General features: G+C 26.0%; 1 protein-coding gene across 1 annotated transcript in view; it reads right to left on the bottom strand.

Annotated features, from left to right (window-relative positions):
- The window catches only part of LOC136085708 (snaclec 3-like), a 74,900-nt gene that overhangs the window by 11,210 nt on the left and 36,052 nt on the right, over positions 1-27,638 (bottom strand). The window contains exons 3-4 of the mRNA XM_065807027.1: positions 13,679-13,891; positions 13,351-13,530 (exon numbers count right to left, since the gene is read on the bottom strand). Coding sequence (XP_065663099.1) covers positions 13,351-13,530; positions 13,679-13,891 — 393 coding nt within the window. The remainder of the gene's footprint in view (positions 1-13,350; positions 13,531-13,678; positions 13,892-27,638) is intronic.

Raw genomic sequence — 27,638 nt, 5'->3', positions numbered from 1 at the left:
AAGCATTTATCTTTTAATGAAATTATATTATTTTTTATATGAAAAAACACCACCATCTGTAATTGATCTAAATTTTGCTCTGACGCCTTTCATATGCGACTGTAAAAAGCTTAAATCATTTTCTTGTAGTTTTAGTTTAATGCGATCAATCAAAACTTGCTCTGTTGAAGCTTGCCAATCTCCCTCGTAAACCTTCTGTGCCAAATGTCCCCAGAAATTTTCAATTGGTCGGTACGTTTGGGGGATTGAATTCTTTATCAACATAATAAACATATTGGTCTATCCAATTTAGAGAATCTTTAAAATAACGAGAACTTGCTAAATCTGGCCAAAATAAATAGTTAAAGTCTCAATGATACTTGTGAATAAATGGAAGAAGTCGTTTTTCTAAACAATCATTAATACAGATTGATGAATTGGTTGATACAGTCTTGGAAGTGCGAAACAATGGCTCGGACATACCACGGTCAGATAAGGCTATCCACATTAATAATTTTATTGGAAATTTCTCTTTTCCTATAAAACGAACACTTTCTGGGCACGACTTTTTGTTGTTTGTGTAGTATCCAGAATTTTACAGGCATGTTTTCCCCTGCAAAACAAAAGTATTTTTCGTCATCGATGACTAGAAGCGATTTTGTGTTATAGAGTGGGTTAACTAGTTTCCTGCTTCTTTTCTTTGCCTTTATTTGTTGTTCTATAGTGTATTTTGGAGTCTTTCCACGTTTTCTATATTTAATATTCATTTTTTTTAACTGACGACCAATTGTCGATTGATTCACACCGAATTTAATACCTATTTTTTTCTGACTGTCCCCTTTTCGATTGCTGACAAGTCTCGTTAATTCGGCTTTCTTTTCTCTAGTCCAGGATGTCGGAAGACCAGGGCGCTTTCTATCAGAAAACAATTGAACAGTTTTAAGTCTTTTTAGATTATCATATATTGTACTTCGAGCAAATCCTTCCTTTTCAAATTGATTTATGACTTATTTATTTTTTTATATCAGCTTTATTTACAAAAAACATTTTTAGTCGCTTTTGAAAAGATTCTCGTTCAGCAGCATTTAACCTCATTTTAAATAATTGTGTTTCAAATAATAAAGTTTATATTTTATAGAACGTTTATGCCTACCCATAAAACCACAAAAACTAATTATTATGCTCAAATAATGAAAGGATTTGTCCGATAACTTAGGATTTGTCCGATAACTTCCGCATCACCCGTTAAGTCTTATCTTTATACTTAGTCTTATACTGTGACTCTTTCTTAGTGCTGCGGAAAATATTCGCCTAGTTTTTTCTTAAACATCAAATTTTGAAATTTTCTCCCTTCATTTTGTTTTCCTAATTCATATAATTGGCAATCTTTAAGTCGTCTGATAATCGTTATTTTATAAACTTCATCTTTTCGTTTCTAGTAACTTCCAACTATAATAGTAGTTGCTTGCAGCCTTGTTGGAAGTTAAAAAAAAAGCTGTGTTTGCAGTAAACAGAATTATAAGTTATTGTATATATATATATACATATATATATATATATATATATATATATATATATATATATATATATATATATATATATATATATATATATTTTTGATGAAACTACTGATGGAGAAACAATTTGTTAAAGAAAAATTAGATAAATTTTTACACTAATGTAATGTCTAAATATAGTTAATGATTGTTTTAAAGCTAACAACAGATGAGCGTTAGTTGTAAATAATTGTATATGAATAAAGACGTATTTGTATATAATCAAAAGAAATGATTGTAAATATCAAGAGTATTAATTTGTATCAAAATTATTTTGAATTGCATAAAGATACATGAGACGTTTTACGCCTAACTTATAATAATCTTTTAAATGTGAAATATCAATTTTAGCTAATATGTTGACTAAAGTTGACTTAAAGTTAATTCCGGAGCTTAGTGAAAACAATCAATAATCAGTTGCAGAATGTTATGAAGGTAGCACGTCTTGTTTAAAAACCTCTAACTAAAATTCTGTGATATAAGTATACAAATGTATTTAGATATTACTAGAACAATACGTGTCCATATATGTTGTTGTAGAATTGTTGTTGAGTAGTAGTTAGCAACAAAGATAAAATGTGTAGCTATTAATGCATTTTAAAAAATTACTAGCTAAAAAGCTACAACATGTTGCAATACACTAGTTTTACATCTGTGCTTTTAATGTTTGTAGCTACATGCCTAAAATCTGTATTGTAATAATGATACAAGCAATAAAAAAGGTACCGTAGCGTACATATTTTATTACTTGCAATATTATTACAATGCATCAATAGCTACAGATTTTAGGCATGTAGCTACAAACATTATAAGCACAGATGTAAAGATTACATCTGTGCCTAACGGGAAAGCATTATAAGCACAGATGAAAAGGTTACATATGTGCTTAACGGGCGCGCGATTACCCACTTCACGGGGTAATCGCGCACCCGTTAATATAATCAATTTTAAAAGACAAAAAAAACATTTAGCAATAATGCTTAGTTCATTTTCAAGCTAAAAATACATAAAGTAACTTTTAGAAAGAATAAGTTGTTAATTACAGCTCTTTTGGAAGAAAATAAATAACCGATAAAAAGTGAATTATATCACGGTATAGATTCATAGAATTCCCTAAAAACTATTAACTGGAAACAGTAAGGGTACGCATTTGTAGTTAAAACTTTCTTAGATTTTTGAATTTTTCTCAAGTATACCATACATATATTGCAGTAAACTCGCATAAGTTTTCAAGTCTTATAAACGAATTGTTCATAAAATATTGGTGTTTAAAGTAAGGTGTGTAATTGAGCACTTGGGGTAAATCAGCACCTTTGAGTTTACTGGTTTTTATTCTTATAATATTTTTGATAATAAAATTAATACTTAAATATACAAATAATTTGAGTTTTTAATTCATATTTTTTACTTTTTATAACAGATTTGTGAAAATGGTGAGAAACTATATAAAATCAACTCAAAAATAGTCCAAAACTTACTCTGATAGTGAACTTAAAAGACCTATCGAACTTGTTAATGATGGTGAACTTTGTAAACGTGTGGCAAGGCTACGAAACATAATAAACAGAACTTTAAGGTGTCATATAAGTGGTTTACGAAAAAGTAGTGTGGTTGGTCGAAAGAGTTCATTGCTATCAGACGAGGAGGTGTCAATTGCACAATACATTGCAGCTTTAAGTGATTTTGGCTATGCATTTGATAAAATAGACCTCAAATTATTTGTACAAAGTTTTCTTAACAAATCTGGAAGAGATTACCCATGTTTTAAGGAAAATTTGCCTGGTAATGATTGGGTAAGATCATTTTTAGAGCGGCATAAAAGTCTTTTGTGCAATCGAACATGTCAAAATATTTGTTGAAAGCGTGCTGCAATTTCATATGACCTGTTAATAGATTTTTTAACAATTTAAAAGATACTATAAAAAATGTTCAACCACAAAACAGAATAAACTATGATGAAACCAATCTGTCTGAAGATCCAAAATCGAAACAAATGATATTTCGGAAAGGTACTAAACATGCCGAAAGAGTTGTAATTATATCAAATTCATTATCACTGATCATCAGACCATGCAGTTTATGGACCCATGAAATCAGCATAGAGAAAAGTAATAACTGAATGGAAAATTGATGAAGGAAAATTTCATACATCCCTACAAAATTTTTTTTTTCCAAGATTGCTCCTTAATCTCTTGACTTATATGAATTACATGCAAGAGTTTGCTGTAAATTGGTTCAAAACATCTGGTATCTACCCACTCAACAGAAAAAAAATTATTGACAAGATTTTAAGGGAAGACATATCTAAATTGTCTCAGAACTTAGTATCTCCATTAGTTCTTAAATGTGTTGCAGAACTTCAAGAAGCTTCTGCTAAAAAGCCTGGAGCAGTAATGCGTGGGAAAAAGCTAAGGTTTCACCAGTAAAAAGTGTTTCACTAGAAGATGTTGCAACAGATTCTTCAGCTTCTAAATTCCAATCAAAACAAAAGCTAAACAAAATAAACAACATCCAGCTTAATGAATCCTTAAGTATAGAAAGACAAGAAAGAAATTCAAAACTAAATTTGAATACCTTTAAAGTAATGATTGGTTATGATATACCTCCAAGATATATATTGAGCTACAAGAAAGTATACAGAAAGAAAAAAGTAAAATGTAAAAAAAATGATTTATTTACTAAAAAAATTGATTTATATGATGATGATTATGACCTTGAAGATTCATTTTTCCATCAAAAACAAGCACACATACAATAAAAGTTTGATACCTACTCAAATGAAAGCACTTACAAATTAGATTCTCTTCATTCTAAAGGAATAGGTGATCCTGGAGTGGTTGCAACCTCTGAATATTTATTAGCAGAGGGTTCTTATGCTGTTGCATGGTTTAAAGGAAAAAAGACACCGTATCATATTGTGGGCCAAATCGTAAATATAGAAAAGATAAAAACTAGAATTTTAAATACTTTAGACGAGATTATGATGCTTCAAACCCAAGAAACATCTCATTCAAAGAACCACAAGTTCCAGATTACTTTGTTACAGAAAGAAATTCAATCATAAAACATCTTCCGTGTCCCCTATATCAAAAAAAAAACATATCTTTTTTGAAAGAAACTATTGGTGACTTGTATATGCGTTAATACTATATAAGTATGTTTCATATATTTATATGTTGTTTTTTAATACTGATATCTTAGTTCAAATGAATTATATATTTGGCAAAGATTTTTCATTTGTATATTATATATAAATATATATATATATATATATATATATATATATATATATATATATATATATATATATATATATATATATATATATATATTTATATATATATATATATATACATATAAATTAGTAAAAAACACTTATCTAACTTTTATCTTCGACTTGAAGTTTCACCATTGCTGGATCATCAGGAAGAGTTACTAAATCTCAAAAAAAATTTCAATTTATAGAAAAAAATATTTTACAGGAAGTTATAAATTATTAAAAAAAATTTTCAATTACTATATTTTTTTGTTAACGGGAAGTTACAGAAAGTAATTATGAAATAATTTTCTTTGGAATGGGGATAGTTTAATTTTGTTATTTTTTTCTATAAATTGAAATTTTTTTTGAGATTTAGTAACTCTTCCTGATGATCCAGCAATGGTGAAACTTCAAGTCGAAGATAAAAGTTAGATAAGTGTTTTTTACTAATTTATTATTGCTCTGTTCTTTAAGAACATTGAGCACTCTATTTGTAAAATACACTAACATAATTTACATATATATACATATATATATATATATATATATACATATATATACATATATATATATATATATATATATATATATATATATATATATATATATATATATATATATATATATACATGTATATATATACATATACAAATATTTATATATATACCTATAAATACATATATATATATATATATATATATATATATATATATATATAAATATATATTTATATATATATACAAATATATATATATTTATATATATATATATATATATATATATATATATATATATGTATATACATATATAAAAATATTAGGATTTAAAAATTTGTAGACATCCAATTTTGGGGGATCTTTGGGGTCCAGGCCACGGTCTAGTCTGGTCTATTGGTAATATTTTTTATGGTTTTATTTGGTATTAGCCTATTGTTTAATTCGACTTTGTATGTATATTTATCAAATATGTATATATATATATATATATATATATATATATATATATATATATATATATATATATATATATATATATATATATATATATATATATATATATATATATATATATTATATATATATATATATATACATAGACATACACACACACACACACACACACACACACACACACACACACACACACACACACACACACACACACATACACACACACATATATATACATTTAAGTTCGGTAATTTTATCAAAAAAGTAATTAGGTGCGCGTTTACCCCAAATCAAGGGGTAAATGCGCACTTGTATATTTTTAACATAAGTTCTTCGCTTTATATTTTTTTTTTAAATCCAATGTGCCGCTAAGAAAGATTTAATGTAGTACTAAAAAATCATTTATTACTTTTTAAAATTATCTACAAGTTTTTATATTGATAAAAGCTATTAAAAAGGTGCCCAATTACCCCACGCTACGGTACGTTACTAAAACATATCGCCATAAGTAAAGAACAAATATCAGAAAAAGTTTAGAGAAAAAAGTGAAAAATCTAACTAGAAAAAATCTAGGTGTAGAATTTCCTGAGCCTGATCCATTGACTATACAAGATATTCTAGATATTTTAGAAGGTAAGGTTATTGGTCGAAGAGTTTTTCACACTTGGAGTGATGATGATACTCATCAGGCGACTATTTACAACGGAAAAAATGAAAAGCAAAAATAGCTCTTTAGTTGAAGATCTCCTTAACAATGATTTGGTATTTGCTAACTAATTGACAGCTAAGTAAAATTATTTTTTAAATAACATTCTTTTTTTCTTTTGTTGTTTAATACTTATACTTTTATTAATTTTTGTTAGCTGTTTTCCCCTGTAAGATCAGAGTAATATTAGAGGCATTAGTTGTAATAAATAATAATAGTATCTTATCTTTTATTCTGAAAAAATTATAGGGATACAATTAAAGACAATGTCTGAAATAAGTTGTCTGAAATAAGTTGTCTGAAATAAGTTGTCTGAAATAAGTGAGCTAATATCTTACCTTCTGACTAAAGGAGATGTAGCTAAAGCATGATTCACATACTATATAATTAGGGATAGGAAGGGGGCTACATGTAATAATATCCTTGCTTATAGTGAAAGTGATGGGGTATTATTTGGGGGAGAGGGGATGGAAGGGGGTAACATAATAATAACAAAAATAACGTTTAAGTTGTCTTTGAAGAACATCCACACAACAAGTTAGACATGCAAACATTTGTCGACAGAACATTCCTTCATTTAATGTTTTTTTTCTTAATAAAGGAAGCATGCTATTATTTGGTTTGGTATAATAACATCAGCAAGTATAAGTGTAAAAGATTTTTTTGTTGTTCATATATTTTATTTTCTAGTTATTCAAAGTCTAAACTTTACAAGTTATTTAATGCTTAAATTGTTAGAGTAAGTTAGATATGACATAAATTTTTTATTGTATACATTACCTAATTTGTTAACTATCTTTTAAAATAAAAACGTGCCTTAATCTCATTCTAAAAAATTAACACATTTTTTTAATATCTTTTTTGACAAAAATTTTAGAACAGATCTCAAATTAAGCTCTAAAAATGGTTTACTAGGATTTTGAAGTTAAGACAATTAGAATATGCTCCTTGTTTTATATAAGCTTTTCTTTCTATGCTCAAACGATCATGGTTTTTAAAATATAATATTTATTTTGTATAGTAGTGTCAACATTCACACCACTCGTTTATTTAAAAAATTTTATGCTTTTCAGGATGAAAAATTGAACATGCTGGCGTTTAACGATTGGATTTTAAAAGAAATGAAAATACAATCTTTTTTACATTACTTTAGATATAAACATTATTTTAGATATGAGCCTGAATGTTTAGCATCTTCAGATAGCTAAAAATGTTTTTGTTTTTTTTAATATTTGTTACTTTTTTAATAGACAATCTTCAGAAATTTTTATTGTTTTTCACGAAATCTTATTTTTCTCCTAAATTTTTCCCCTCAACTTTATCCTAAATTTATTATTATTAAAGAACTAACGACAACAAGACAAAGCTGTTTATTAACGAGTAAAATAATTATAAGTGAATTCCTAACCCTTAAGAGTCTTTTTTTTTCATTCAGGTATTTTCCCCTTGTCTTTAAGTCGAAGTGTGCCGCTGTTCAGGTTACAAAAGTTTTTAGTATGACATAAAATTGATCTAAAAACGAACTTAATAAATTTAAAATTAAATAAGTTATATATATAAATATATATATATATGTATATATATATATATATATATATATATATATATATATATATATATATATATATATATATATATATATATATATATATATATATATACATATATATATACATATATATATAAAAAGAGAGAGAGAGAGAGAGAGAGAGAGAGAGAGAGAGAGAGAGAGAGTGAGAGAGAGAGAGAGACAGAGACAGAGTTTATGTGAACGAAAGTCAAGTCTACAAAAGGTTTTTTTTTATTTATTTAACGTTTAGGTAACGTTAAATATCTTGTTAAAAGAATAAAGGTTTTATGAAAATATTACAATATTTATACAATATGCAATATTAAAATTTTTTACGCAAAGTATGTCGCTGCCAAATAAAAATTATTCAAGTGAAACTTAATCACGAGTAAGAAATATTGGTCGTAACTTTTGATAAGAAATATACATAGTTTTCCATTAATGTTAGGTTCACACAATAAAAATTTCTACAGGTTGCATATAGCTTATAATAAAATTTAAACGGTAATTTTAATGATAAGCCTAAGTTTTTAAAAGTTCGCGTAATTAAAACGTCGCGTTAATTTTATTATCAAACATTATTGTGATGGTGTTAATGTATTTGCAATTTTAGTTTAATAAGGTAAAGCAGTAATGATTTAACTTTTCAAAATCAAAAAGAAAAATTCAGTTATGTGAAGATATATATAAGCTACGATTATTTTTTGTTATAAAAAAAAAATTTGATCTCACAGTTTAATGTAAAATCGGAACCAAAAGTAGGCGTTTTTTAAGACACTAAAACACTAATAACTTTTTAAATTTATATTGTTTTTTAAAAGTTTCAAAAGAATTATTATGCAATTTTTTCACTCTTTAATATATTATATTAAATTTAGGTTTTTAAATGTTTTAAATTTTTTTGTAACATATCTTATTTAAGAAGCAATATTTACCCAGCTCGTAGTATAGTATACACCAATAGCTCATACATTAGCTACAGATTTGTCAGTATTTTGTAGCCACCAACTAGCAGGCACATAACGTTGTAAAATCTACCGTATTTATTTTCTTTTTTATCGTCTTAAATATAGCGCATAAAAAAAATATAGGAAATAAGTTTGGTTAGAAGGTAATTGCCTAAGTTTAAAGGTTTGAATTCTCTTTTGAAATAAATTCGAGGAATTTTAAAAAAATATTTTAAAATAAACAGCCCACAATTATTTAAAACTGTGGATTGCTGATAAAAGATTTAATAAATGGTTAATTAAAGGATAAAAGATTTAATTTGAATTTTTTATTGTTGTCAAAACCTGTTCTATAAATTATAGAATAGTTTTTGTTATATGTTATAGATTGTTTTATCTTCATATCGAACAATTTTTTATTTTAAATTATTATGGTATGATTATTTTTGATTAAAAAAAAATTGAATAATTTAATTTGAATTATTAAAAGAGAAATCTAAACTTGAGGGGAAGACAGCTAAAAATTCAAGTTGTAAACAATATATTTGAAATTGATTCCATTGATTTAATATTTATTTTAATTTACTAAATTTTTAGTTGTGTAAAAGTTTTTTTTTTGTTTTTGTAAAAAGTGAATAGACAGTTTTGTTTTTATTTATGAGTTTTTATATTTACTTTACTATATAGCTAAGTTTAGATTTTTTAATAACAAAAGGGAGTAATATGTCTAATATTTTACTTGAAATTAATAACAAATATCAAATCGGTTAGAGACTAATGCTCATGTAATTTAAGCTGCTATGGTGACCCTTTGAATCTGATAGTTACTCACTCTGAGCAATATGGTATTTATATTTTGAAATCAAGTTAACTGCGGAAAATGAATTTCAATAAACTGCTCACTTTGCTTATATTTCAACTAACAACGTGAGTATACTATTAATTTGAAACCGGAAGATTAAATTTTCATATATCTTCACAAATCATCTGCTATGCAATAAATGTTAAAAAGTATCAAAATGTAAAGTAAGTAAAATAAAATGTATTTTAAAATTTTTATTTATAGAAATCATAGAGTCTTCAACAAAAGTTCAAATGATGACATTGCAAATATTGAAAAGACCTCTCCATTGATAAATAAATACCAAACAATATGTATAAAGAATGCAATATATATAAAGAATGCAAGCTATTGCTAGGCAGTTATTTGTTATTTAGTTTCTTCTTGTATATTTATAGTATATACTGTGCCTGTAATCTTCTTGCATGTTCACATTTTTAGTATTTGTTTGTATATTCATTTAGTTATGTTAACATAATCTATTTAACTTAGAAATTTAAAGTTAAGCTAATGAACTGAAATAAAAAAAACAACACAATTGATATTGTTTTGCAAACTAAAGTTTAATGTTGAAAATATTGCTACATTTTATTGTTGAAAAACCTGTAATACCTACTTTTTATTTTAAGATTTTATTTTAGGCTAGTTTAAATTTTAGCCTAAATAACCATAGATAATAAACACTAGGAAAAATTTTTACTGTATTTACAAAAATTGTTTTCAGCTTATTTTCTGGCACAATTATGGCTAATAATTATTACTATTTAATAAGACTTGTAAATTTAGAATTTAATTATGATAACAATATTAAAAATGATAACATTTACAATATGAGATTAATGAACTAGGGAGTAAAAACTCTTTAAAGTTTAGAAAATATTAGAATATTAACTCTTTTAAATAAGTTTTTACCTGTTTTTTTTATTAGTAAAAATTTAGGTTTTCTTATTATTATTATTATTATTATTTTTCATTGCGTTCAGTTTTCATTAATATCTTGTTATTGTTAAAACTACTAAAAATTATGTATATTTTAGAATAATCAACAAGTAAAAAAATACTTGAGGGAATCGCGCCAAAGTTATCGAGCCTTAAGCAATGTACTTGTAAAGGAAGAAATTGACAACTCATTGCATGTCAAATCCAATAATAATGAAGTCAAGAGTTCCATTGATTTCAAAAACATTGAAATTGAGAACTATATTGACTTTTACTTTATGCCTTATCAAAAAGATACTTTTGGAACTGAGAGTTGTGATCTAGACTCTGACGTTTCTATGAGTGAAGATAATGAAGATCTTAATGATGGAGTAATTGTTACAGAGATTGCCAAATGGGTTTTAAAACACAGAAAAACTAGAATTGCAAGTGAGGAATTGTTAACTATTTTACAATTTAGATTGTGAGTAAACTTTATATAAAAATCCAGCCTAAGGACAGTAATCTAGAAAAACAAACAATTTTAAAATTAATGTGTGGGGAAAACCTCATTAAATGGAACGCTTATTGAATGGGACAAAATCAAATTTGCATACAAGCATCTAAGGTTAGTTTGATATCCAAACTCCTGTGGTAAGAAGCTAAAAAATTGTTGTGTAAAATACAACAATTAAAAACACAAAATCATTATTCCTATGGTCTAAACATATTGGAAAAACACAACATTAAAAATGTTGAATTAATGGCACATTAATAGCACATTTCTCCTGGCAGAACCATTTTTTTTGTTTTGGTGTGAGAAGTGCATTATAGTGCGAGAGTTAATGGTTATCAAATAATTTTAAGTTTATAAAATTAAACAACTTTAATAACTTTTAAAATATATTTTACGAAAACTGCTCCATTCATGTAGGTTTCTTCCCTACAGGTTTCAGCTTTGATTCAATGTTGAAACTTTGAATATAAAATATTTATTAAAAAATATAGAACCTTTCGAAATTATACTTTTTGAATTATTATTCTAATCTGTGTTTACAGTTACTTAAATAAGTTTGCTGGATCGCTTGATGTAGTATAACAATGTAGTGGTTTTCCATTTATTATTTGTTATTATGTTTTTATAGAATTATGGAGCATCATGTTACGGCCAATTTGAATATTAAAGGTAAATTCGTGGTAATATAAAGAAGGTATCATTATAAGATAAAAAGTTGTGTAAAGCAATAATTGGTACGTTAATAATAGCTCAAAATTGTTCTATATCTTCTTCCTTACATATGTTTTGTTTTCTTAAATATATATTTGTTGTGAACTTTGAACGTTAGCGTTAAAAATCAAACAAACAGTCAGTTATAAATAAAATATACTTTTAACTGTCATCCCGTTTACAGTATCCCATGTTGTATCTTAGAAGTCATCCAGCTAATGCATGGTTCTTCGACGGAAGCACAAATAAAAGATCAAATAGAAAGCATTTTAAAGTTTTCTTCATTTATTAATGGTTGCACAAGAGTATTAATTGAGGAAGCATGTGATTGTTAAACAATTTTTTTTTTTTGAAGTTTTTTGTAAACTTATAATATATGCCATATATACAAAAGAATATATTGTATATCTTTGAAAAAAGTCATTAAAAACATTTTTTGTATTTTTGGTTTGAATATACCCGAAATTATTTTTCTAACCCTTTGTAAGGGGTTAAAAGCCCTTATATTAACTTTGAATATAGATTGCAATTATGTTTAACATTTAATGTTAATAAACTATACGGTTATGTTCATATAATAACCGTGACACGAAGCCTCGTATGAACGGCTTCGGCTAAGGGTTATATGGATATAACTAAATAGCTATATTAACATTACATATTACACAGTTACAATCAATACTTTACGTTAGTATAAAACGCCAATGTTTTTCCAACTTGAATATACATTAGTATAACGTTAATCTAAATTTAGAATTTTACGTTAATGTAACGTTAGTATCTAATGTAAATCTAACGTAAGATTTTTTACGTTACAAAACCTTTCCATTTTGACGAACCGGCAACGTTGTACTAACATAAAATCTAACGTTATAAAACGTTGTGTGTCCGCTGGGCATCAGATCAACAATTTTTAGCTATAATATATATAAAATAATAGCGATTGCGAAAAAGTAGAGATATAATAATCTAAATAGCGACATGTCGTAATAAAATAAATGTGGAAAGTTCATTTGTTATCATAAATGTATTAGATCCAATAGTAAAATCAAATCTTTAAGACTAAAAAGACTAAATGAAATAATGAAATAAGAAAAAATAAATTGCTATAAACCTAACTAATGATTCATTCATCGCTTCTAATTGATTTTTCAGCAAAAATATGCATGTCCAATAAAAATTACGCAAGTTTAAAAAAGCCTTTTGATTAACATGTCAGTTATTTTTTCTTCATTTTGAATTCTTGGCATTTTATTATATATTTAAGTACGTAATACTTTTAAAGACTCAAATATATAATGAAGTGCTAGAAAATAAAATATTTAACTTTTGTTTTAAACCAGAAGTTCGTTATATTAAAGCTATACTTAATTAATAAAACATAACTAAGTATTACCTTTTAAAAACTTGCAAATAAACCCATTATAATCATAACAATTTTTATCATTCCAGCCAATCTTATTTGTTTCCACACAGTTTTCTCCAGGTAGATAACTGTCAGGTCTTTTTGGTAACCAATTAGAAAAATTTGAATGTTTGTTGTCTGACCATTTAAACTCTCTGTCAGCATTAAGTCCTTTCATAAATATATTTTACAATATAAAATAAGAACTTCTATAAACTTTTTTTTGTTTTATTTTTAAACATATCGCAAAGTAAAACACTAAAAGAACCAATAACAGTCATAATCAAAAGTATAAAATATAAAAATATACTTAATTTACCAATCCAGTAATATCCTTTTTTAATGCTGTCATCTTCAAGTTTCTTTTTAATATAAGAGTTTTCAGCTCCATCCTCAATACTTAACAAATGTGCACCCATCACTTGACATGATGATAAAGCATCACTCCAACTTTTTCCTTTCAATAGTTTATTTTGGAAAAAATAGCAATACCTTTCATGCTTAAACCAACCGTCATCACAACCATTGCTAACTACCAAAATATATGAATAACATTCTATAGAATTTGTTTCCTATTAATTCAGAGAAGGTTTTTTACAATAAGTATTTAGTACAATAATTTTTTTTTTGAAATCGTAAAATACTTTAACACTAATTCTTGTTGCACTTGAATCCTATAATATCATACGATTTTAAATAATATACTTGTTTTTTGAAAAATTTTCACACAAAGTATGTCCGGCCTATGCACCTAAATGTATACTATTAACAATGCTATATTAATAATTGTAATATCGATAAGAACAACAATAAAAAAAATAATAATAATATTAATAATAAAAACAAATGATATTAATGGCAATAATAAAAAGGCAAAAGAATTAGTTTCTCTTCCGATACAACTACATTTAAATGTTGACTTAATTTAAATAAATATTTTGTTGTAATAAATTTAGGAAAGCCAATAAATTAACATTGCAAGGCTTTCTACACAAACAAATATTTTTAAATAAATTGATACAAATTAAATAAATTGATAAAAATTATCAAGTCAAAAATATAGTTATTTAAATTAATACAAATTTAAATAACTATCTTTTTGACTTAATTTAATAATTTTTTGAAAAACCCAAAAAAAAGCAGCTTAATTAAAATTACAAAAACAAATGGCCAACATAAAATTACCCATAAATAACTAACTATTTAAGTATATAATTTACAAGATTACAAAACTGGAAATACTTTATAACTTAAAAATATTACAATATTGGCTCTTTTTAATGATGTTTAATTACAAAAGTTTCAAACTTAAGAAAAAAATAAAAATATATATATATATATAAATAAATAAAAAGTTTATTATGCACAACTCCATGGAAATAACTTAATTTTATTTTAACTAGTGTGAAAAAGAAATAGCATATGTTTAAAAAAGAATATTTAGAACAATTTAACCTCTTAAAGTATAATCTTTGTTGGATTGCATGTATTGCTTAGTAATAACAGACACGCTAAAGGGTTAAAAACTGATAGTCATATTCAGAAATTAATAAAGCTTTTAAAAACAAAATCTGTCTTTTAATGACTTATAAGATAATTTATTACGACACATTATATTAACAATCATTTAAAATATTTAAACTCCTATAAAATCCAATATACAAATGTATAATACACTGTATGTGTTACGCAAATAGGTTTTGCGAAAACATTTTTGTTTTTTGTACAAGATAAAGTGCATTTATCATATTTTTTTACAAAAAACAGATAACTTTTCATCCATTTGATTTAGATGTGAAATCTTTAAATGGAAACCTATCAATCGAAAGCAAATGTTACACAGTTATATCTTACAATCTGCTTTAGAATACTAAAGCAGCCTTCAGTTGTTTTTAAAAGTCGTCCTTATTTTTAAAGAAGATTATCTATAGGTTCAAAAAATTTCATCTTCGGTGATAATTCTTTTGAGGCCACAATAAATGAGTTAACTATTGAGGCCGCAGTACATGTGACGGTTTATGTGGTTTGCTTAAAAGAAATATTCTTAACTTTTCCTTAAAAAGTCCTATTAGGAATCAAATTTGACACGAAGGACACATATTTATTTGCTAAAGAATATATCAAAAACGTGAAATATGTAGAAGTTAAAACATCAGATATGAAGAAGTTAATTGCCAAAAGTTTCTATCATAACACTTTTTCGAGTAATAATAGAGAACACTTAATTAAAAATTATGAAAATGGCTTAAGCGTAGTTGAAAATGCATACCAATAAAAAAATTTTTACATTAGGCAATATAACTTTTTTAAATAAAATTTTTTGAAAATAGTTCCTGAGAACAAGATATTAGGAAGTGGTAAGGTTTAATAAACTTTTCTTGTTTTGACTGGTTTAAGAAAAGTATCATTAACACCTTTTTTCTCTTTCCTAATATAGGTACACGAGTCAACATAGTCAACGAGACAACGAGTCAACGCTAATTTATCTATTTAGTTATATATTGAAAGCAGTTTTTGTTATTGCTGTGCTTAGAGCATTAGGCAGGTTAATGCACTTCATTGCCTAAATTATGTGCATTATATCATGTTTTGAAGGAGGCCCATGTAATCTATATTACTGTCAACTTACGAAAAAAACTTTTTACCTTTTGGAATTTAATAATCATCTATTAGTTAGAATTATTACATAAAGAATCATATTAAGATAAATAATTATCGTTAAGATCATATTATAATTAAAGTAAGTATAGAAAACAGTTTAGCAGTTTATATATAACATTAAATGTCTAATAAATGTTATTAGATATAAAGTAGAAAGGATCACTCCTTTTAATTTTTTAGATCGTTTACATTTTGTTTGCTTTAGTTTTTTTTTCTTAACTACGCGCGTTTTTTAAGATTAACCTCAAGTTGACTAAGACCTTTTAACTTCAACAAGCTGAGTGCGTAGTGCTTCTTTTGTAAAACGTTTATTTATATTTTTTAACTCTTTTTTTGGTTTATAAATATTTTCTTTTGTTTAGCTCTTTTTATTTAAGTTTTTTCAACTTTTTGAACGTTTTTTTCGCGTCCAATAAACTTTTTGTCCAAAAAAGATCCAGAATGCTTTATTAAATCAAAATTAAATAGATTAAATCGTGCAATCATCAAGACTTATTTATTTTTAATTAAAAACGCATTTTTAATACAAATGTAAATGGAACTTTCAAATGTAAAAGAACTTTTAAGTGTGAAAGGAGTTTTTATGGCATCTTGAATTAATAAATGAAAAGCGACTAATAAACAGGTTTTTGCTAATTTATGTATTTTTTTTTTTTTTTTTTTTTTTTTTATTTATTCAATTACTAAAGAATCGTGTTAATGTTAATACAGAAATTGGTACATATTTATACTAACTATATGACTGGTTCTTGATATAATTTATTAAGTATAATACTTGGTATGCTATATCACGAACCAAGTTCTGACCATTTAAAAGATTTAGAAATCGCAGAATCTCACGCAGAATCTTGTTTTTATAAGGAAAACCTATTAATGATACAGAGAGTTTATCCTGATAATTCAATAGAATTCAATATCTTTAATTGACAACTTTTAGATTGTGCTATTCAAAATAATTGGACCAGTACCTTAGTTAATGAACTTCTTGAAATATTACAAAATCAAGGTTTGGAACTACGCGAAAATGCAAGAATAATTTTAAAAAATACCTAGAGGTGTTTCCTCGGCATCTTTGAGAAAAACAGTTTTTAACTGTTCCTGTGGTGGTAATTACACATATTTTGAAATAAAGGCAAGTGTTAAGAGCATTTTTTTTTTGAATCTTTTTATTGATAGTTTACTTTTATTTAAATTCTCTAGTAAACAATTGTGGCTAATATTAGCTTGCTTTGATTATTTTATTATTTGTATTGTTGGCATTTATTTTAATGAAACCAAGCCTTATTCAGTAACTAAATACCTACTTTCAATAATACAAAATGGTTTTCTATACTACAAAAAAATAAATGTAACTGTCAAGTCTTTCTTTTGTGCAATGTTCCAGCTAGATTGTTTATAAATCTTATAATGGTTACAGTTTTTGTGAAAATTGTTCCGTTTATGGAACTTATGAAGGAATAACCGTATTTAATAAGGAAATTTTTTACCCACCTATCTCTTATATAAATCAACTGTTACGACTGGTTTAATTTTTTAAATTAAACTTATTTGTTAGTGGCTTATCCCACTTTTTTGAAATTTGAATCTCCTCCAAAAAAAATCACACAAAAGAATAAAGACATTAGTTGTACCAGACATGTCAAAGCCTGCTTTAAATAATCCTTTAGAAAATAGATGTATTTAATCTCTCTATTTTATTTATTGTTCTTTAAAAATTTCAAAAAAATAATTATAATTAAAATAAATATTTATATTTATTATTTGATAAAAATTATTTTTGAGTTACTTATCCAACTTCAAATAAGAATGAGAAAAATGTATGTAAAGATGGAAGTGAGTTAATATTTTTTTCTGTATGAATGAATTTTTGATAATTTGGTTTTTAGTTTTAATATTTAGTAAAAAAATATATAACACAGCAAATATTTAACAAGGAATTTCAGTGGACCTATATAGGCATTTTAGGTGGTTGCAGTTTTGGTTATGGTATACTTAATAGACCATTAGTGGCAGCAGCCAAAATTGAATAACATGAATAACCGCTATATCACTTGTTAGAATGTTACCGTCTGGCCACTTAAGTAATTTACTAAGTAAACGATAAGTTAAACTCCATTTAAATGCTCAAAACGCCTATATAGATCCACTGCAAATCCACAACAACAATGTTTGCTGAGAAAGTTTCAATATGTAGTCATTTATTTGTTGACATATGTTTTCAGGGTTCCCAATTCTTTTTAAAAACCTTGAATATCCTTGAAAAAAAAAATCCTCCTTAAAAGTCTTTTAATAATCTTAAAAAAAGTTAAAATTTGACTGCTCTCCTTACTTTAATTTTCTATAAATTATATTTTACTTATTAATTAAAAATTTATTTATAAACATATATATGTTTTGGTCAAATACATGTTTGTATTTAGTAATATTATGCTACATTTTTGTTTTTTATTTCAAAAACTTACATTTCATTTATATGTATTTAAATATGCATTTAGAAATCTGTAATTGATGTGTTTGAGGTTTATGTATTTAACTTTGTTTTAAATCAAAGAAATTTTATTTGATTAAATGTATTTAACCCTAAACTTGATTTTTATTTTTGCCTTCGTTTTTAAAAAAATAGAACGACGTTTTTGACTATAGTTTATTATATGTAATGGTTATTGTAATATATGTAATTTAATATGTTTATTTTATAATTAAATAAATCTTCTATTATGTATGTAACTCTATTTTTTGAGTTAATTTTTATACAATATTTCAAGGGAGTTGTCAAGTATAGTATATATATGTAATGTATAGTATAAATAGTTTATTTTATGTAATATGCTTAGTGAATTTTTATAAGTAACAGCTTCTTTAATTTATTTAGCTCCTTCAAAATTTGAAAGTCTGTGATTTAAAATTTTGCTTTTCCCAAAAATAAGTTTTAGAAAATGTATGAAGCCATTGATAAATCTCTAAGTTTTACAAAGATTAATGTACGTAATATTTTTCCTTGTGATAATTATCTTGGAAGTTAACTATTTTGGTTTCTATTTTTTTTTGATTTATTTTTTTAATACTCCACAATACTAAAAATAGTCAGTTCAGCAAGAAAAAAAGAGCATTTAAGATTTCCCTTTCAAAGGATGAAGTTAATAAAATTTTAAGTCAGTTGTTTATATATATATATATATATATATATATATACATATATATACATATATATATATATATATATATATATATATATATATATATACATATATATATATATATATATATATATATACATATATATATATATATATATATATATATATATATATATATATATATATATATATATATATATATATATATATATATATATATATATATATAAACTCGAATAGCATAATTTTTATTTTTTAATTAACTAATATATAGGCTTATTTAATTACTTATTTAAAGAATGAAAAAATATTAAGAATGTTTAGAGTTCAAAATAGTTTTGATCTTTACTAGTGTGATTCTATTGCTGAGTTTCTTGATTGTGATCAATTATTTTTTGATACAAATGTTGCAAAATAAGTGGTATTTTTTTTGGTATGGTTGAATGTTTAGTTTTCTTTATATGGGAAAATTACTATCATAAGTTACATAAAAGTTTTGATTTGTAATTATATACATGCTGCACACTTTGCACATACACAATATTATCGAAATAATCAAAACACTAATGAATCATCCTATGCCCAATATAACTTACATTAAATTGTTCGATACCACTTATTCTAGTGTTATTTTTTGAATATAGAAATAGAAACTTTAAATGTCGGTGGTTCATCATGCAGTGCAGTTGAGAAGGGGATGCTTTCAAAGTAAGTATAATTTTTGTATAAAAAGAGCATTTTTAATACCATTATTTTATATATATATATATATATATATATATATATATATATATATATATATATATATTTATATATATTACTTCATAAAGTGTATTATAAATGTTCTCTTTATTTCTTTCCCCTTTATTTTTACATACTTATTTTTACAATTTTTTTTAGGTTTAAGACTTTTTACCTGATTCCTACAGCAAAAAATAACTTTAAAATGCTGTTGGCAATATTCTAAAGCGCGCAACTGATTCTAAAAGTTGGTGAATGACGTTAAGGGTTCCAACAGTCGGTTCTTGGAAATTAACAAGTGGATGAAGAAGTTTAAAAAAATTAAAATTTATAAAACTTAGCAAAATTATATTATTAAAAAGTTTAGGCAAATTTTTATTTTTTGCTTATTCTCAAAAAATTCTGTAAAAGCATAAATTGTAACCTTACCTATGAATAAAGTCATGTAAAAACACGTACTTTAGGCGTCCAAATGAGGATGGCTAAACTAGGTTATTTAAAAACGTTATTTGGTGATTTCATTTAGCACTAATTCTGAACGCCCTAAATTCACGACTTTTAGACGTTTGAAAAACACGTCTTTATTCCGTACCAAAAAGACGTCCTAATTACGTCTTAAGAAGACTTCATTTGGCGTTGCGAAATGACGTCTTCTTAAGACGTAATTAAGACGTCATACAGACGTCGGCTTTGTGACATGTTGATGTTATATGCTTTGTGAAATGTTGATGTTATATGCCTATTTTCTGATTTTTTTCATGCATAATGCTGTATCGCAAAAATCCAAAACAAGCGTTCTTTGTTTATCATTTAGATCTCTGAGGAAGCTTTTTAATCATTATTGAGCCTAAAACGTATGCTCACACTTTTTAGATTAAAAGTTTTCCATTGTGTGACAGCAAGTTTAATAAATTTACCAGCCTTTTAAACGCTTTAGATAGTAGAAGTTTCAGGGTGGTAAAGAAGAACATTGTAACTATTATCAGAAATAAAAGTTTTGAGTCCATTATTTTGCATGATTTTGATAATGTGGACAAAAGTCAAACAACGAAAGAGTTCCATCTGTAGTTAACCAAGGTTTTTCATTAAATTTTAGAGTTAGATTCTTATCACATATAATTGCCTATGCTGTTTCACTTTCTTATTGGTTCTAAAGTTAAATGAATTTGATCACATAAAAATTAGGAATTTATTTGTTTACAGGTTTTCACAACATTTTCAAAAGAAATTTAGGACCATCAAACATATAACTTTTATTGCAAGTTATCATAACATCTAAAACACTTTTCGAAAGAGAATTTATATCAATGGTTTTCCCAAAACATCAACTTCCTGATACAATAACATTTTTGTAACATGCACCTGGGGCCGTATTCTCATCTCTCCGTTAAGCTTAATGGAGCGTTATTCAAAAGTTTCTTTTAAACTACATTTATAAAAAATTTATTTAAAATTATGATTTTTTAAACATAAATGTTTTATTTTGGTATAAGTTATATTTTAACGAATTTATATAAATTTTTGTCATTTCTTTACTAAGAAATATTGTAATGAAATTTCAAACAAAAGCTCCGTTAAGCTTAACGGAGAGATGAGAATACGGCCCCTGGTCATAGAGAACAATAGTTCCCCTAATAAAAGTTAAAATAAAAGTAGTATAAAGTTTTTTTGATATAACTTTATTAGACAACTCCTAGGGGAATCAACTAAAAAACTATATCACCATTTTTAATTAGAGCTGAGCCTTTAAATTTGAAAGATTTATGATATTCCCGCAGATTCTTTAAACACTCGTCTTCAATCTTGATCGGAAATGTGTCAATAACATGGAAAAGTGTTAATTACGTTGATTTATATTTATATTATAACCATTTTCGAAAGAGAAGCTAAATCACTGCATTTCCAAAAACAGCAACTTCCTGATTCAATAACATTTTTGTAACATACACCTTGCCACAGAGAATAATAGTGGTAAGTAGAAACTTCCAAATCAAAAAAAAAAGTAGTAGAAAATTCTTTGCAATTTTAGAATAAATTAAAAAATCTGAGTGGAAAATTGTGCAAAATGTTATTTTAGTTTAAGCTTCTTAAAGTTTTGATGTCAATCAGATCACATAATAAAGTGTTGCTAGATATTTTAAAACTCGCATTAGGTAAACATTCTATCCAACGTGTTTTTTTTTTTCTTTGGCTCTGGGAAATCTATAAATTTTTCAAAACGTTTTTAAATCGTTTGACTTCTTTAATGATCAATAACTGAAAAAACAACAGAAAACACATTTCACCATTTTTCATAAACATAAACAAATTTCACCATTTTCATAAAAGTCTAAATAAAGAAACCAACAAACGGTGCTATTTAATTTAGTCTTTATAATTATAAAATCTTTTCATTTAATGTTTGCTACCCACTTTACTAAAAAAGGTTTTATAAACGGAGAGTAGATATTTAACAGAATTTCTGTGTTTGCTACACAAACTTTTCTTTGCTACAGGTTCTCGCTTGATGACTTTTAGTAACGACGTAAAACCTCCTTGATAATAAAAAGATTGCACCTAAATAGCCTCTATATATAATAAATTATCGGAGGTATGTATGAGTTGTTTCAAAATATGACAAATTACCTTTCGCTACAGTTGCTGCAGTCGATTGGCCATTTTATTTAACTCACAGTTTAAGTTTAGTTGATATGCTGCGAAATGTTTGACATTCTTTCAAAAATGTATGGGCATGTGAGACAAAACCCGTTAAAAACATAGAATTTTCAGTGAAGCATTTCGTTTTTCCGAATGAATTATTTCCGTAACATAGTTGACTTGGCTCAGATACGATTTTGAATTAATTTTTGAAGCACCGCATTTTGATTACTTATAAATAACAAAATAGAATTAAAAAATTTTTAAAAAATTACTTTTAACCTCCATATCTTATTTAAATTATTTTTCTCTTTCGCATGGAAAAAAAAAATGTATGTAAAAAATGAAAAGAGAAAAAAAACTGAGCTGACTGTAGCAACTGCTACACTTGCTCCAGCCTGGATCCACTCCTGGAAAGGAATATAAAATCAGAGATTGCAATCTAACTAAAAATTTTCCTAAAAGATGTAGTTTATATTTAATGTACTTTATTTAACTTATTTATATTTCCTTAAACTTTTGTCATATAACATTAAGTATTTAAATCCTGTATTTGCTTTTTCTGTATTTTTATTTACCTAGCTATGTAAATACAAATACATAATGCAGTGGGTAATCTAGCTAGATTTACAGTTGTTTCATAAAAGTAATATTTTAAACATGTAAGTTATGAGAGTCTCAATGAAATTAGTGAGAGTTGATTCTTAGGATCCATGAGTTCGCGGTTTTGTAGGAAACTAAAGATTTAAAGACCAAAATATTTCACGGAATTTTCAATTCACGATAACTTAATTCGCCCCTTGGCTAAGCAGTTATTAAATCAATCTTGTTTAATTTTCTTTTCTTTTATTCAATGCGACTTAAGTTATGCGAACATTGCTTGGTGCAACATTAACGCAACGAAAATAAAAAAATTAGCAAACAAAAACAGGCTATAAGGATAGTTTCAAACGTAGATCGTTTCTCACACACACAAACACTGTGAATGAACTCAATATACTAAATGTATTTACACTAAACCTCTATCATATTCTTATTTTCATCTTAATATAAATATATTACCAGTCTTATTTTATTCCATTTTTCGAAAAAATAAATCGCATATACCCTATTAGATTTTCAAAATACAATTACATCCAATCCAAAACTTCCACTTCTAAATTCTCTATTGTAAATAGAAGACCAAAGTTGCGGAGCATAACATTAAATAATGAATTGAAAACTAATTATTCTCTAAACCAATTCAAAACAAAACTTAAGTAATTACTTTCTTAGATGAATTAAATATCTTCTAATAAAGCTTCTGTAAATTAGAAATTAATAATAATAGTTAATTAATTACTGTAGATTATTAATTCATAGTTATTCAATATATTTACATATATTTTGTTATCTTAAATAATAATCTTAGTTTTGAGGAATTTATTTTTACTTTTGCGTTGTTTATTAATCCTTTACTTTTACATTTTACTGTTTATTTGCTCTTACTTAATAGGCAATGAAAAGTATTTTAAATTTAATTAAATAAGTTAAACTATAAATTGCTCTAACAATAAAAAGTGTTTTATATAAAATCATAACTTCTTATTTTTTTGAAACCAATTCTTAAATTATTTAGACAAAAAATAAACTAAATAAAAATGTGATATAAAAAGAACAACAACAAAAAATTTATTTATAAATAATAAGTTTTATATGAATTATATTAAAAATATTTAATCTTAAATTATTCATTTAAGAAATTTATAGCTAAAGAAAAAAGAAAAAAATAATGATAGTCATATGATACCATAGAAAAAAGTAATTAATATTTAATTTTGAATAAACATGAAATACCTTTTTAAAAAATCTACATACTCAAAAAACAATTCAAAAATTAAAAAAAAGTAAAATTGTAGTGGGTTTGGAATCTACTCATTTTACATCGTGTACCTGGGAGAAACCAAAACTCTATGAAAACACCCAAAAAAATGTATTGTGTCATTCTTAGACATAAATATACTAGTTGAAAAAACTGTAAAAATAAAAAACATTTGTTCGGAAAACTTTGAGAAACGGCCCTTAAAAACTAAATATTATTAGCATTAAAGTTTAGAATAGCCTTAGAGCAGTTTTCCATATATCTTGGCAAAGAAAGGTCTTTTATCAAATATTGCTTCCGAACCTCCAAGAATGCTGAATGTGAGTTTTCCAACTCCTGTTCTGAGAATTCCCTTCCTGTTTTGTTGATGAACTGCTCAATATGTATGTTTATTACATAAACTTTAGGGGTTTCAGATACTTCAAACTCTTCCTGTAAAGACTTAAAAGACATCCTTAGGTTTTTGTAAAACATTCTTATAATCGGGATCTACAGACACGCCAAATGTAGAGTCAATGACCTTTGAAAAGTTATGCATGTAATCCAAAAAACCAGATAGCTCCATAAGAAGTACTTTTTCCTGTCTATCAAGGAGTCTTAGAAGCTTAGAACACCTATTACCTTCAAGTGTGTCACCATGGTATGGTTCGAAGAGAATAAAATGTCCTGCTAACCAATCCTGAAGTCTTGGCCAAATGATTTGTAGCCCCATAAGGATATGATTTAGGGACAACTTAAGATAAAGAGCTAGTGGTGGACTCTTAAGGATCACCAAGCTGTCATCAGGATCATCTTCATGAAAGAGCAAAGGAGTCGCCACATATTTAGTATACTCTTTTGCTTTGATCTTTTTACCTCCGGAGGTTATCCAATCCTCTTTGTGGTTTTTAATATTCCCGAATGTTCTGAGTGTAGCATCTGTCTGCCAGGCCTCACTTCCTTCACTATTTACTCACAGTATAAGCATGGATATTTCGATGCACATGACATTTTTCCAGACACAATATTTTAGAGTTTAAGGAAGTTAAACAATAGAAGATTGATTTGAGTCTTCTCTATGAATATTTTGCAGTAATGATCTGGAACCTTTGGAGCTGATCCAGTGATTTGAATTTTTCTCCTTCCAGTATCTTTGTAATGATTTCCTAAATAAATGTTTTTGAACACTTAATAAAAGTTAACACATAAGTTAAAACCAATAGCATGTGAGAATTAAAATTATTTTTACCTGAACCAATGCCCATTTTCTAGGTTATTCTGCTTGAAGTCTGATGAATGTTAAATCATCTGGATCATAAAGTGTAAGATTTAGCTTCAGATGTACTTTTCCAAAATCAAGACCAAACTTTGAAGCCATCTCTAAGAAAGGCTGTTCTCTACGATTTTATATAAAATATAAATATTCATCAATTAATTTAAAATAACAAATAATAAATCTCAGAAAACAAAAAACGACCAAATTTGTTACCTAAGATATGCTAGATTTTCCACAAACTCCAAGATATTGGAACAGAAGAAAAAGGGTCGGATTATTTTTTTCCATTAGAGTCTTGAAATGTAGTTAATTTCTGAGAAAATAACTTTCCAAAGATACCTTTCTGATCTCTCATAGCCTCCTTTATACGAGGAACAATACATTTCCATCCCCATTCAAGTCTCAAGTATTTTGGAACTGAAATAACTTGACTATCAGTCAGCCTAGCTTCCTGTTGTATTATAGAGATATTCTCTGCAGTCAGAAATCCCTCAACTATTGTTTCCTTGTTCTCTTCCGGCAATAGTTTCAAAGATTTTCCACCATTAGGGGACGTAATGGAGATGACTGAATTGCCTGATTCTTACTTTGTTTTTATAGTTTTATAACTAATCTGTTCAGCCAGTTTGGGATCAATTAGGTTTGTAATGTTGGCTAACTTTTCCAATTTTAGTTTACACTTATGTTTGGAGTGGTTTGATCCCCTAAAGATACTAGCAAAGCAGTGTAAACAGATCCGTGTGGGAAACAATCTTGAGTTATTAGATTTATTCTTTTGTTTGTTGACAAATAATTTCCACTGAAGACTATTCAAGCTAGCAATTTTACAAACTCTGCATTTACATCTTTCCATAGACCTGATAAAAACCGATAAATGTTAAATAGATTTTTTGTTTATAACATTATATTATTATATACTACTATCGTAGTTTATATTTTTAGAAAATCTAAATATTTGTCTACAGAAAATAGAGAGGGGGAGGTTTGTGATTAGATAAATACTTGTTAACTTAGACCATATATTATAATATATTATATATACATATAAATATATATATTATTTATACTATAATATATATAAATATATATATTATTATTATATATATATTATTCCCGGAATGTTTTTTTTGTTTGTTTTGTAATTAAGTTATGCGCAAAACCTTTTCATATTTAAATTTATTTTTACTACTCATTTTACCAATTTGTTTTTAAACTTTACTTGAACAACCAATTAAAACATTTCATTGAAAATAATACTCCAACACAAAGTAAAACCTCTTAGAAACCTCCAAAGTAAACAACAAACACTCCCCTACTTCTACCTTACTAGGTAAATATTAAAAAATAAGTTGCAATTTTGTATAAAATACTCTGTTATAGTTTTTAGCTTTTGGTCATAGTTCTCTGCTATTGATAGATTGACTGGAGAATCTCCATTTTTTATTTTGGTTAAGTACAATCTGCAGTCAATATAAAGCCCAGATGGAAACCTTGGATCTTGCAGTGAATAGTTTGACACCAAATGAGCCTTCATTTTAACCTCTTATGTATTAGTAACTTGCCTGTTGGCTTTTTTTTCCCTTGTGCAAAAGCAAATCGCACAAACTTGTGCACGATTTTTTCCGTGTCATTTTGGAGGCATTGTAATTAGCTCACAAATAATGTTTGATTTTTTATTTACATTTACTAACCTAATGATATTTTATACATTTAAATAATTGTTTAGATGTTTAATTAAAAATAGATATATTTAAAATCAAAATATTAAATAATAGCTCATTTTTTGCTATTTAGGGCTTAAAATGCTCTTCTTTTGAAACTCGGGGCTATAACAATAAATTAAAGGAAGTAAATTTCAACAAAAATATAATAAAACGGAGGATAAAAAATGTATATTTTTAAAATTCAACACTCTAGATAAGAAAAATAGTTTTTATCCTGTTTTTATGGCTTTTTTTATTTTTGCGAGTTTTAAAGAGCCATTTCT

Source organism: Hydra vulgaris, chromosome 10 (assembly GCF_038396675.1).
Source record: "Hydra vulgaris chromosome 10, alternate assembly HydraT2T_AEP".
NCBI classification, from domain to species: Eukaryota; Metazoa; Cnidaria; class Hydrozoa; order Anthoathecata; family Hydridae; genus Hydra; species Hydra vulgaris.
The sequence above is the reverse complement of the archived record's forward strand: the minus strand, read 5'-3'. Positions and strand labels throughout refer to the sequence as shown.